Here is a 13,813-nt window from a genome sequence, read left to right on the forward strand (position 1 = left end):
TTTGCCCCTTTTGTAAAGCATCTGACAGACGACATGTCTCTTTGAAGACCACAGGACGATGTGTTTTGTCACTGGGGGAATTCCAGTAAAAACCATGTGATGAGCAAACACTTTTTTTGTACATAGAGGTTCTTTACACCAGGCATGCTTGCTAGCAGCAGTGAATACCTCACTTTGTGTGTGTGTGTGTGTGTGTGTGTGTGTGTGTGTGTGTGTGTGTGTGTGTGTGTGTGTGTGTGTGTGTGTGTGTGTGTGTGTGTGTGTGTGTGTGTGTGTGTGTGTGTGTGTGTGTGTGTGTGTGTGTGTGTGTGTGTGTTCTTTTCCTGCGTTTGGAGGCTGTTACTGGAAACCTTGGTTGGAGGCTCTGAATGTTTATTTTGTCCTCCCCTTTTCATGCAGACCTTCACATGACAATGCTGTTGGTAGGGCAGAGAAAGCAGGCCAGGAATTCCACAGGAGCACTGCCCACTGCCAAGACGATGGATGGAGTTGGAGTTAGATTTCTGAGGCAGCCGGCAACATGTACAAGTTATAATGTTTTTATTCTTAAGTTAAGGTGACAATCCTCCAATTTTACATACAGTATGAAGATTATTTGTCACTGACAATGTCTGTAAAACCTGCAACCCCGTCTCCTAAAAATACATCAATATAACTCGAATCTGCACTTTGAAGAAAACGCCACAAAGATTAATTTTTTTTTAATCACCAAAATAAGTGAATGTTGTTAATTATTAGTATTAGTATTTATTTTCCCACAATATCCACTTGTCTTGTGACTTGTTTATTAACTCACAATACTAAGATCTGTCCTTCTTCTGTAACGGCATGTTTCACTCAGGATGCAAATCCAACTTTCTGAAGTCAAAATCTTGTGACTTTTATGCCGAACTTCCACAGTCCAGGGACACAATTATGATTTCCATGAGGACATATATGGGCAAAAAACTTATATAAACATAAACAGTTGTGTCATATGTTCTGTGGCTCTGGAGGAGCTTTCTGAAATCTAAAGAAAGAACCCAAATGTTGGCTGGACCTTTAAAACATTGAAATTTGACTGACAAACTGCTACAGTTCAAAAAAGCCCATCACCAACCAAAATGTTTACATCCACTGTGAACGGGTTTTTTTTTGTTTGTTTGTTTTTTAATACTCACTTTCTCCAACATCTGCACATGAAAACTATGGTACTGTTAAGGTTTGGGTAAGACTGTGGTTATGGAAAATATGGTTTGGTTAGGCAGCTAAAATATTAAACTGCATTATAGTTGATTGGCAGGTCTGTCCATTGTCCCCCCCCTTTGACGTATAAGCATAACCATACTTCCTCCTGCTTTGGCACTTAACATCGGTATCACTAAGTGGAAAATCATCACGTGTTTTTAATGTCTCCCTTTCAAGTCTGATAACTTCATGGACAAATAAAACTACATCGCCCTCTTAAATCTTGAACAAAACACAACCAGTGCCAATGGGTGTCTGCACACAGACTTGTGAGTGTGTGCGGCAGGTGTGAAAAGGAGTCGGTGGCATATCATATAACCTTTTGACAAGTTGCTCAACAACAACAGGCGCTGCCTGTTATTATTGGGTCAACAAAGTCGGAGGAAGTCTTTGGGATTAGAGTGGAGTGGAGAACATGAGTGTGAGTGCCATGCGCTGGCTGTGTCCACCCCGAGCACCACCACCACCACCACCACCCCCTCTTTGTCTTACAGCAGCGTGGAGGTTAACTCCCCCTTGCTCCCAGGCTGGCCCGGGGTCAGGGGGGGGGGAAACAGGCAGCCAGGCATTCTTTTCTGTGTGCATGTGTTTGTGTGTGGCTGCAGCCCACTCCGTGCTCTTTGACTCCACTGGCCTTATAAGGCATCCAGTGCCATGGCAACAGCAGGGCTTGAATAGCAGTGTCAAATCCCTCAGCACACAGACACACGCTCACTCTCCCTAAAGGAGGGAGCGAGCGAGGCAGAGCGACAGCGAGGGGATTGAGAGAGAGGAGGCTATCTCTGGGCTGCTCTCCACTACAGCGTCTGGCTTTCACTAAAAGGTCTGTGACCGTGTTTTTCCTGTGCTTGTTTGCCTAATTTATTCCTGCCGGGGCCAGCAGAAAGAAAGGCGGAAAGGAAAAGAGGAAAAAAAAAAAAAAAAAAAAGGACAGGCAGAATAGTAAAGAGTGCAACAGTACACCCTGACTCGCTGACAGGGAATGCAGAGAGGTTCTGGCCTCTGGTTGTTACTGCTGGATGGACAAGCACTGACAAAACAAGAAAAGGAAGACAGGCTCGACACTTTGTGAAGACTTGAGAGGGAACTGTGTCCAAGGAGATTTCTCAACTCTGCTTTTGTTTTGGCTCCTTGTTTTTTTTTTCTTTGACATTTGATCCTCTGACAGCGCTGACTTTGAAAGAGTTGGAAGAGCCACAAGAAGACACAATTTCACCAGAGAAAACAGAACAGGAGGACTTCTTTGATTAACTTTGTTGCTGCAGAAACCAGAGACATTATTTTAGGACTAAAAGGAGTCTATTGTCTTTTTCTCTTCTCTCCTTCAGGCGTGGGATCTGTTTCACTCTGGATATTTTTGGTTATATATTGTGGTACAGAGCTGTTCTTGAGTCAAAATACTTGTTTGGAAATGGTGAAGTGGCACGTGGTCAACTCTTCTTAGAACACCAACAAAAACAGCAAATCAATTTTTCCACTAACTCTAGAGTTTCCTTTTCTTTTTACACGTGAAGTATCATTTCCAGGGCAAAATATTGCCTTGTTTTTTTTTCTTTTTTCTTCTCCTCATCACTATCACCTCTGCTTTCATAACAGCCTCGACAAGTCAAGAGTGAGTCTGGACTAGAACTGCCTCAGATCTGCAGATAACACCTCAGCACGGCAGGAACTGGTTGGACTAGTTTATAAGTTGAAGGAGAGGGCAGGGCAGTTTAACCCTGACTGAAGGAGAGCTGTGTTTTATTTTCCTCCCGCCTGCACGTCCTTCTGGGAGAAAGTCCTGTGTGAAAGCGAGGTACAGCGTCTTTTTCTTTTTCAAGATTGACTCTGTTTTGTCCCTCCTCACTATGCTCAGGGATAGGTGAGGCTTTTTTTTTTTTCTTTTTTTTTTCTTTGAGGGGGGGAAAGACTGAGAAAGAAAGTGAGAGGGAGGGAGAAAGAGAGAGGGAGTCAAAGTGTAATTTATTGTTTCCTGTGAAAAGAGCAAGGCTGCACCCTTTTCTCCAGCCTGAACTCTGAACCACTCAATGTGTGTCTGAAGTTTTCTCAGACCTCCGGAGCCATTGATCAGAGGTCAGGGCAGAAAACAGAAGGGTGAAAACAAGAACAGAGAGAACAGGGGGATTAAAGAAGAGAGGGAAAACAGCAGTGGAAGGACCTCCAGGTCAGTCCAACCAGACGGCAAAGGGGAGAAAGGTCAACACGGGAAAGTCCGGGACTAATTTTCACCAAATCTTTCTGGATAACGCCTTCAACACAAACCTGGAGTTGCTGTCTTTGAGTCTGGAATTGTTGTTTTTTTAGACTTTGAGGGACCTTGGAAGCTGGTGGGACAGGGCGGGTCTGTGTATGATCCACTCACAGGGCTGCGTGTCTCAGAGAATATGGCCATGGTGAGCGGGGGATGGGGCAACCCCAACGGGGACACTAATGGACTGGGGGAAAAGGCCTACCTGAGGAGGGAGGAGGAGGACGGATCGCCGCAAGCCGGGAGCAGCGACGTGGACGTCGGGGACGAGGACAAGGCCTGTGTGGTGGACTGTGGTGTGTGCGGGGACAAGTCCAGCGGGAAGCACTACGGCGTGTTCACCTGCGAGGGGTGCAAGAGCTTCTTCAAGAGGAGCATCAGAAGAAACCTCAGCTACTCCTGCAGGTAGGGGCTGCTGGGAGATTGATGCTTCATTTTAGTTTGAATATTAGATGTGAAATAAAAGAACACCTGTCACATTTATTTTGTTCACTATTTATAAAAAAAATATTAGACTTTAAATTTCACTTTACATCTAACAAATAGTTTATAACGCTATAATGCAGATAAAAGCGGAGTCTAGTGTTTACTAATGTATATACCAGCAACCATAGCTCCTGTAAATAGAGGATGGTGTGTAAACACATGATAAAGGAAAATACAGTAAAACACAGTTGTAATATAATGAAATATAAAGAAAAAAACGGTAACCACTGACACTTAAAAATGTCCCCAAATACATGATTGTGTATCCTAAATCATTTATTCAATGTTTACTGCTAATAAATGGCCCTGAAGTAAAGGTTATTGTGTTATATACCCATTGACATTTCACATTCATAAAGAAGACAGCAAATTATTCCGTTTCTCACTCCACAATGATGTGTTCCAACCTTGGCCACATCTCACAAACAGCCCTCGGACAAAAAGAGGAAAAGGAGAAAGAGCAGCAATGAAAGCGCTGAAGGTCAGTCTTGTGAGGATGGATTGCCTCAGAAGGTCAACATTCCCATTATTCTTCACTGCAGGAACATTATGTTGCAACTCAGTTCTCTGCTATTAATAAAACCTTTCTCGCCTACTGAATATAGTTATTTTTTTCCAAATAAGAATGCATTAATTCTGAATGGAAAATGCCATTTTCAGTCAGTTTTTCACATCCAAGGCTGAATAGGGCTCTCTGTGAAATGTTGGCAGACCTCAACCTGCTTTAAAAGGCAACACAAGGGCGTGTAGGGCTGATGATTTACAAAGGTCACTGCCTTTATTGCTTTTCAGCCATGCCAGCTCACACAGCTTCCTCATCATAGGGGTCAGCGAGAGAAACACGGGGAGAGAAAAGGGGGCGACAAACATATAAATGCAAATTCCATGTTCTTACCGTAAAGATTTAAAGCTCTGTGAGCAATTTCCTTGTTTCTCACAAAATATCAGGCCACAGTAAATACTTTAGCCACGGTGCCTTAAATGTTTTATATTTGTTTCCTTTGTTCAGATCAAATCGAGAATGCCAAATCGACCAACATCACCGCAACCAGTGCCAATACTGTCGTCTGAAGAAATGTTTCCGTGTTGGGATGCGCAAAGAAGGTAAGAAAAGCTCTGTCCTCCTTAAACACAGCAGGTTAAAGGTGGGGTTTTTTTTTTTTTTTAGCGTGAAGGAGTTGTCTTCGACTAGAGGTTAAATATCTAAGCGGTGCTTTTAAAAGGTCAAATGAATGTGATCATTTTGGTGGAATAGCCTTCAATGTATTTGGAGCTGCACTATTCAACATTTTTACATTAACAGTGAGAAAGTGGTCACTGCCTACAGATAATTACACAACTGTGCAGTTCCTCTCAGTACTGTGAAGCATTTGCATGCATTCCAAGTCATTGCTTTGGTTTTAAGTTTCAGTTCACTCTCACCTCTCCCATCAGTGTGGTTTGCTGAGCAGGCAGCTGGTTTCAGCAAAATGCTCTGATAAATCCACCCGAAAACCACCTGAAAACACACAGACACAGTTAGAGGGTAGCTGGTGAACATGGTGGAACATTTCACAGCTACGGAGTCAAACAGCTTTCCCCATGAGTTGTTAGGGAACAAAACAGAGCTTAAAAAATATAATACTCGACTTATATTAAATAGTATGTAAGTGATCAGAAACGTTCGTGTTGGTCTGCATGTTGGTTGTGTAAATTAGCAAATGTTTACTTACAAGTTTGTCACTTCGGCTTGAAAGGTTACGAGCGGTGTGATGACAAGTATTAACAGCAGTGTCCTTATGGTTCAAAGTTAAAAGTATTTGCTTTGCCTGATTGAGGTGGATGCAGTTCTAACCATTTTATACCATTTGGATAGTTCATATTTACATTATACACCATATATTATATCATATTTCAATATAAGAAGAAAAAATTAAGAACTACAAATATAAATGTAGTGGTATTCAAACTATCCTTAGGCCCAGTACTTGAGTAAATGCCCTCAGTTACTTTCCACCACTGAGGTGAAAACAGTCATATAATTGTCTTTATCCGCCAACAAACAGACTTGATTCATCCACCCTGAAGAAAGACTTAGAGACACGCATACAAATAACGTAAATACCAGAGACGGGTGATTCGCAGAAAAAGTGCCAACATCAAGAGAAACACCCTATGACATTTACTAATGATCCAAGCACAATATTTATACTGTCAACCAAGGCATGTTTTCACTCGGCTGCTCAAGTCCCTGCAGCTGCTGGAGCTTCAGGGTAGCTGAAGGCAACCATGTTGGGTTTTCAGAACAAGAAAGTTTCATCCCCGCTCTCATGTACTGCAAAACACTCCGTGTCACTGTCTGTCTCTAGAACCAGTTAATTACAGTTACGTCTTTTTTATAAGAATAAAAAGAGTAAAAAGAGTATTTACACTATGGATTTCCATCATAACCTCAATATCACATCACAAACGAGCTTTTTAAGATTGCTCCCACATTGAAGTCAATTGTAATTGTGTTCTAGTGTAATTTAACTCCGCTTGTATTTCAGTTTGTGTCAGTGGACACCAGACGCTCTCCTGTACATAGTGTGCAGTGGGGTGACGGCGTGCCAGGGGGGCTACATTGGGCCTGGTTATTAATGAACCATGCTGACCGTGACGCAGGTTGCTGTTTCCACATTACCTGGAACTGTCTGTTTCACCTTTCACCCAGTAAAGAAAGCAGCCACTCAAGAGAGATTATGACATCTGGTTATATTTCATTCACTGTCATTTAAAACAGAAGTTTGGTGCATGGAGGGCATCTTATTTGCTCTTGGTCATTGCTAAGGGTTTCTGGTATAAGATTTTTTTTTTTAATCGAAGGGCTACAATGTCGTAAAGCATTCTCACTATCAATGCACTTATCTCATGATTATGGGGTTATAGGGAGAGGTAGGTTTTTTTTAAATTTTATTTTCACTGACAGGAGGGTAGTCTAAAGAACAAACTTTTTCTACCCCAAGATTAATGTATTCAGTGGTGACAATGACGTTATTTCCTAACTTCTGTTTTTAGTTTGTTTTCTGTTTTTAAAACTATATTTTCACTGTCATTAATAGAGAATTTTTGAGACAGGATGTCATTGCAGTTATTTTCTAATTCAAGGGGTGGGGCCAATGAAAATATTATTCGTGCTGGGAATCTTTTTTACTGCCCCCCCTCCTCATACCAGTAATTTTCATACAATCCCTTCGGATATTTGCTGCAGGGCATACTGCATTCTCTCCATTTGTTTCCTGTCTTGACAGCTAATCCTAAAAAAAAAAAAAAAAAAAAAAAAAATTAAGACTCCCTAGATTCATTTTCACATTCAGTTCTGATCCAAAAACGTCACTTTTATCCAAATGTCACTGAAATGCATGAACTTCTTTTGGAGATTATGTCAAGAAACTGAACTCTTCAACTGAATTGAACTCTTCAACTGAACTGAACTCTTCATTTGACTTTGTTTGCACCTTTGTACACCAATAAGAAATGAGGTCACACTGCAGAGCAGGAAAGTAAGGATTGCTTTTGACCCAGAGTCAATAAAAAGAAAGTGAGAATAGATAACACGTAAAGAGATGATCTGCTAATGCCTGTGAAGTAAATTGGGACGTTTAGGTGGGTAAAACTAGCAAAGATATAAAACAGGCTGACAGCATATAGACAACTGTCCACCAGTGTCCACAATTAGTTTATACTAATGTGAATTAATTAATATTAATATTTTTTTCTTATTACTTTCACAGCAACAACTTACGTACATGTATAGTAGAGCACAAGGAAATGTGTAAAACTATTAATATAACCAAGGACAGCAAGCTTTCCTCCTGACAATAAACTGCCATTGCATGTTCAAATTCAGAAAAACTTGGAGCTCCTCTCCCAGAATGAGGATGTGCAAAACCTCCTAGAATTTCACATGTGAACTATGTGAAAATTCGAGAGCTCCACATCAGTTTTCATGCAGCAGAAAGTCTACTCTCTCCTCACCATACAACTGGTAAAATTTGATGACATTCAATGTAACATTTAAACATATTGCTGTATTTGTGCACTTTTTGTGAAGCAACTAATTCACAGAACACTTAAAACATTCCAAGTTTTCAGTGGTTCACATCACATTTAACGAGTCCCCCCAAACAGTTTCGGTTTTATTTCACTAAAAAGGAAAGTTTTACTTTACTGAGGGAGATTTTAAAATCAATGCCAATATTTCTACATGATTATGATCGTACAATTTTTTTTTAAAGAACCTTTGCGGCGCATTGCACTGAAATCTATGCATACATCCAGTACATGCCTATGTAGGCCTATATACATATTTGTATGCAACTTCAATAGGGCATGAATTTACATTCTGCTGTGCCTCTGCAGCAGTCCAGCGGGGCCGCATCCCTCCGTCTCACTCAGGTATCAGTCCAAATACTCTGGCAGGAGGGGTAGGAGCTGCAGGTCCCGGCCACATTGGACCGGACTACTTTAATGGGCAGCCGGTGTCGGAGCTCATCTCCCAGCTGCTCCGGGCTGAGCCGTACCCCAGCAGCCGCTACGGAGCCCCGTACAGCCAGGCACAGATGCAGGCATCTGCGAGCGGAGCCTCCGTCATGGGCATCGACAGTATCTGTGAGCTGGCCGCCCGGCTCCTCTTCAGCACCATCGAGTGGGCCAGAAACATCCCATATTTCCCAGAGCTCCCAGTCTCAGAGCAGGTCAGTTCAGAAGCTTCTGATGAAATTTTAAGTGCCTACATTTCAAAAGAACATTGCACCTGGAACCAAATTAGAGCTTTAATTTCGTCATATAATTGTGACCCCATAGATTAAATTTTTTTGCCCGAAGTAAAACCAGGTAGGTGTCAACAAAATCTGAAAACATTATAGCCTTTGCCTTCCTTATCATTTGGTTTAAAAAGTTCCATACAGTAGGTACTCACTGCTCAAGGCGACCCTTACTTAATTTCCATTTCACCCCACAGGTGGCGCTGCTGCGGCTGAGCTGGAGTGAGCTCTTCATCCTGAATGCGGCTCAGTCTGCTCTGCCTCTGCACATGGCTCCTCTGTTGGCAGCGGCTGGCTTCCACACGTCTCCCATGTCTGCTGAGCGAGTGGTGTCCTTCATGGACCAGGTCAGGGTTTTCCAGGACCAGGTGGACAAGCTGAACCGGCTACAGGTGGACACAGCCGAGTACAGTTGCCTCAAAGCCATTGCACTCTTTTCCCCTGGTAAGTTTGGTAGATCTTTACAAGGTTATCTGCCTGATAACTTGCTGTAACTGAACATCCGTAAACTGACTCCAAATGTCTTTATAGAAAACTAAAACGAAACTGTCTCTTTAGGGTGTTCGAGAGGGTTCAAGTTTTATCAGAAATTCAATCCCTACCAGCTCCACGGATCCTTTGATTTGGGATTTGACCGCTGACCTCACTGATGGGGAACAAACAATAGAGGATTTCCCTTAAGGCAACACCTGCATGACAGAAATGAATAGGAAGATCAACACCACTTTCATCACTTGTCTTATTATTTTTTAAAAAGCCACAGCCGGGAGACAGTCAGCATAGCATAGCAGCTGGCTATTGCGTCATATTTATCTTCGTAAGAAACAGGAAAACGTTTTTCCCAAAATGTAAAACTATTCCTTTTCAGAAACCAAAGACAAAAAGAAGCCACAAGTGTAAAACCGAAAATGCCAAATGACGATACATCCTCTATTTCTTTGCCTTACAGATGCGTGTGGTCTGACAGACCCAGCCCATGTGGAGTCCCTGCAGGAGAAGGCCCAGGTTGCCCTGACGGAGTACGAGAGGTTGCAGTACCCCAACCAGCCTCAGCGTTTCGGCCGCCTACTGCTGCGTCTCCCTGCTCTTCGCGCCGTGCCGGCCAATCTCATCTCCCAGCTCTTCTTCATGAGGCTGGTGGGCAAGACGCCCATCGAGACGCTGATCCGAGACATGCAGCTATCAGGGAGCTCCATCAGCTGGCCTTATGTACCAGGACAGTAAAACCGGGCTTGGCTCCAGAGTGAGACAGACCGAGATCAGATTGGGAGGATTCAGAGCTTGCAAAGATTTGATACCAGTACTAAATGAATGGCATGAATGCAGGCTGGAGTTTTAAGATCCCATTTGTGAGTGTAGAGATCAATTATTGCCATATCAGCGCTGTAACGTTTGGGTGAAATTACACAAAAAAAAAAAAAAAAAAAGCCACTTTCAGGGAACCAAAATGTATGATTGTCTTTATTTATTGGTATATGTTTGCAGCACTTGTCAGTTTTGCTCTTTCCTCAATCTGATCTCTTTGTCTCATTCTGGATGATCAGCGCTTTCATTCAAATGCAGACTCTCAACATGAGGCCATGTGCCTGTACTACCTCCTCCCATATCACCCCCTAATGTGACTCAATTTGAACCCAGGCTGTCTGTGTGTCTGTGTGTCTGTGTGTGTGCGTGTGTGTGTGTGTGTGCGCGCGTGTGTGTTGTTAAGTCAAAATGAAGCCATATCACTGCCACTTTCACAGGCAGAGCTTTATATTATCACAGCTGTAAGACATTGTGCAGATCATACCTAAGTTGTGTAATGTCATGAAACCCAGAAGTGGACTGAATTAAGAGAGTTTGTTACCAAACATATTTGTGAAGACTGCAACACATCGCCTCAGTCAGTGCTAAGACAAAGAATAGAGACAGGCGTCGCATTGTATGTTTTACTCTGTAATGTGTACATGACATTTATGCTATATACAATAGTTCAACATTTTGGTAAAAATGCTAACTTGCTTTTTTTTTTTTTTTTTTTTTTTTTTTTAGTTAGATGATAAGATTAATACCATTTTCAGGTTTGTAAAATAAATATGTAGTGACACCAGGCAGTTATCTTAACCTGTTGAGGAAACAGCGGGAGGCTGGTAGCCTGTCTCTGTCCAGAGGTTGACAAAATCCATCAACGTGCACTTTTACAGCTCATTAAATAACACCTTACATCTTGTTTGTTTAATCTTTACAGCTTGAAAACAAACAACAATTTACTGCTTTTTAATTGGTTATGTGCCAGACTATTTCTGGATCTTTAGCTGTATTGGTAGGTTGAGAAGAGTTCTCCCTGTTTTTCTTGTCTTGGGCATGACAATGTTATCAACCTTCTCATGTCTCAAACCTCCAGAGAAGAAAGCAAGTAAGCATATTTCCTAAGATATTGAACTATTCCTTAACTCGAGAATAGAGCCACCACGCAGTAATCATTCGTATGTACTCCAATACACCCTGGCTCCTCTGACAGTCACATCCCTGTCAAACATTATTACCTCATGTTTTATAAATCAAAGACAAAGATTGTATAGGAACTATTCATGTGTTTAAGATAAGCATAAAGGGATCAAGGCATCACTGAAACCAAACAGTAATATTCTCCTGAAGAACTGTCTTGTCTACCAGACTTTAGCCAAAATATATTTAAAACTGTTTTAAAATGTAAAGTTTTAATGTAAGAGGACTCCAAAAGTCCAGAGTCCAGGTACTCCTGCTTTTCTGGTTCATCTCTGCAAACGGGATGATGTTTCCTTTGCTTTAGGCTAGAGGTAGTTTGCTTTCATGTCTTTCACATTTTTAACCCTCTTTGAAAGCCTAATGGACAGAGGTCACTTTCAGATAATCCCTATGCTATTACACAAGGGACTCTGGTGTTGAGGTGTAAAGGTTAAGGTGTTTGTTGGTACTGAGATAAGGGGTACCAAGTAGTTCATGAGTGTATGTGCCATGAACTGCAGCTCAATGTGACAAACGTTTGTCTTGCCAAATGAATTGACTGAAAGAATAAGACTACATGATGATAAACATGTTTTGGTATGAATTTTTGTATCACCTGTTATTATATTGTAAAAAAAAAACCAAAAAGGGCAAGAATGAACACGATCCCTGACGCTGTCAAACAACTTCATCACTTTGTGTTATCTGTTGGAATATAAACTATAGTGATTTGACTGTGTAGCTTTACATTTAAAAGAATCATGTTTATATGACCATGCCAAAAGTAAAAACTGAAAAAGAAGTTCCTATGACTGATGCATTACTAGAAATAAAAGTATACACATTCTTCTGTGGGTGACCTGAGTATCTCAGAGTAGAGGCTGCACGCATTGTATTTCAGATGGACTGCTGGATTGTCAATCACATAAAACAAGACATCATCATTGGATCTCCTAAATTCTGATGTGAATCCTTCCCTATTCCCAATTTCTAAATGTAACTATGATTCAGCTATTTGAAACACATTGTTGATGAAAGTAAATGTTAGCTGTAGCCTTATTACTGATTTTGGACACTACACTGAACTTTTGCCTTTAACATAAAATACAGAGGCAGTCACTTTACTTTGCCTTCAAACTCAGAGAAAATTGACAAAGAACAGAGAAAATTGGATTACTTAACACATTCCTTATTTTGTGAATTGGCAGAAGAGGCTGTATTGATTATTAAACTGACACAGAAGAGCAGAAACTGATGCTACATCATAAGTGTCCGTATCAAAACAGTTGTAAGCACGTTCTGTACTTCTGTAAGTACGATATGTACTTTAAGCAGGTTGTGTGACAAAACTAATGAGACTCAAAACTATAAGCCTATTAAATACCCAATTTTTTTGTATTATGTTGATACATGGTACAAAATGAATGCACAAAGGAAATGCAGGTGGTACTCACAGCCAAAGTTGTGCAGTAAAATCTGTGCGGACCTCAGTGGGCCCCCTTCTTAATGCCTCCAATCTCACGCATGAACAAATAACTGAACGAACAACTAAACACATACATCTGCAGTGGTTATCAGGGTCATCGGTGACGGACTGTTTACAACATATTTAAACAAACAGGTGAGAACATTCGGACGTTAGTCTGGAAGTTGTCTTGGTCCCCAACAACTCTCATTATTTGATCAATTTAATTATTCTAATTTTAAACGGTTTACCATTAGTAGTACTTACTGTAAACAGTATGTAGTGTGCGACCGGAACAAAGCACAGCACTGTAGAAGTTTTTAAAGACTTACCAGAAGAGGGCAGTAGCAGCTTGCATTAGGCTCACTGGGATTATCTGATGGATCCACAGGGTTCACTGAGAAAGGTACGACTTCCTGCTCCCTGCTGGACACTCACAGAGCGGCAGATACCTCCAAATCAAGAGGCAGGTGGTGAGATAATAAAAATTTGTAAAGAATTAGAAATGTTTATTACTTACTAAATTAAATACGTTGTAGAGAACATCATTTACAGAAGTATACAGTAAAAAAAAAAAAAAAGTATTTTATAATAGCATCAAAGAAAAGAAATTCTTACAAAAATAAATGGCTCGCAAATGGATGTAAAATGACAATAATGTTCTTCATAAAAATACAAATGCATGACAAATCAAAAGTGTGTCCAAACAATTTGGAAGTGTACAGTAGATCATAACTATTCATACATGAAGTGGATTAATAAAAAAATTATGGCAGATTTCATCGGTAAAGAATCAAATGGAAAGATATGTTTAGCTTATAGGCAGAAACAGTGAGACAGACATGGTTTACAGTTTCTTGACGAGTGGGCATAGTAAAAAAATATAAAATTGTTTAGCTAATTTGATTAATTTGTATAGTTTAAGAACATTTTGAATGACCAGTGATTAATGAAACAAGTCACAATGGATCTTTAGTATATATGTACAACTACTAGAGAATCTAAAAGACTGCTCTAACAGGCATACTGTAAATTTGTTCTTGGTATGTAGTATGAATTCATTAAAAGTATGTACAATACAACAGTGCCCCACATATCTCATTGGCGAGTTCGTCCCTATTTTTGTCCCACCGCATC

At 40.9% G+C, this 13,813-nt stretch overlaps 1 protein-coding gene across 3 annotated transcripts; it reads left to right on the top strand.

Annotated features, from left to right (window-relative positions):
• Positions 1–1,798: 1,798 nt before the first annotated feature.
• nr2f6b (nuclear receptor subfamily 2, group F, member 6b) lies at positions 1,799–11,859 on the top strand. 3 transcript variants are annotated; one of them, XM_069718084.1, is made up of 6 exons: positions 1,800–2,050; positions 3,532–3,880; positions 4,971–5,065; positions 8,342–8,676; positions 8,943–9,189; positions 9,695–11,859. In XM_069718084.1, exons 2-6 carry the CDS (start codon positions 3,612–3,614, stop codon positions 9,967–9,969), a joined length of 1,221 nt encoding a protein of 406 aa, XP_069574185.1. In that variant the 5' UTR covers positions 1,800–2,050; positions 3,532–3,611; the 3' UTR covers positions 9,970–11,859. The 3 variants fall into 3 exon arrangements, with proteins under 3 accessions (XP_069574186.1, XP_069574185.1, XP_069574184.1); XM_069718085.1 differs by having other exon boundaries at positions 1,799–3,880; positions 8,345–8,676; XM_069718083.1 differs by having other exon boundaries at positions 1,800–3,880.
• Positions 11,860–13,813: the final 1,954 nt, after the last annotated feature.

Source organism: Brachyistius frenatus, unplaced genomic scaffold, assembly GCF_029030835.1.
Source record: "Brachyistius frenatus isolate BFR_SWC_R1_liver_20210118 unplaced genomic scaffold, ASM2903083v1 Contig_186, whole genome shotgun sequence".
In the NCBI taxonomy this organism is placed as follows: Eukaryota; Metazoa; Chordata; class Actinopteri; family Embiotocidae; genus Brachyistius; species Brachyistius frenatus.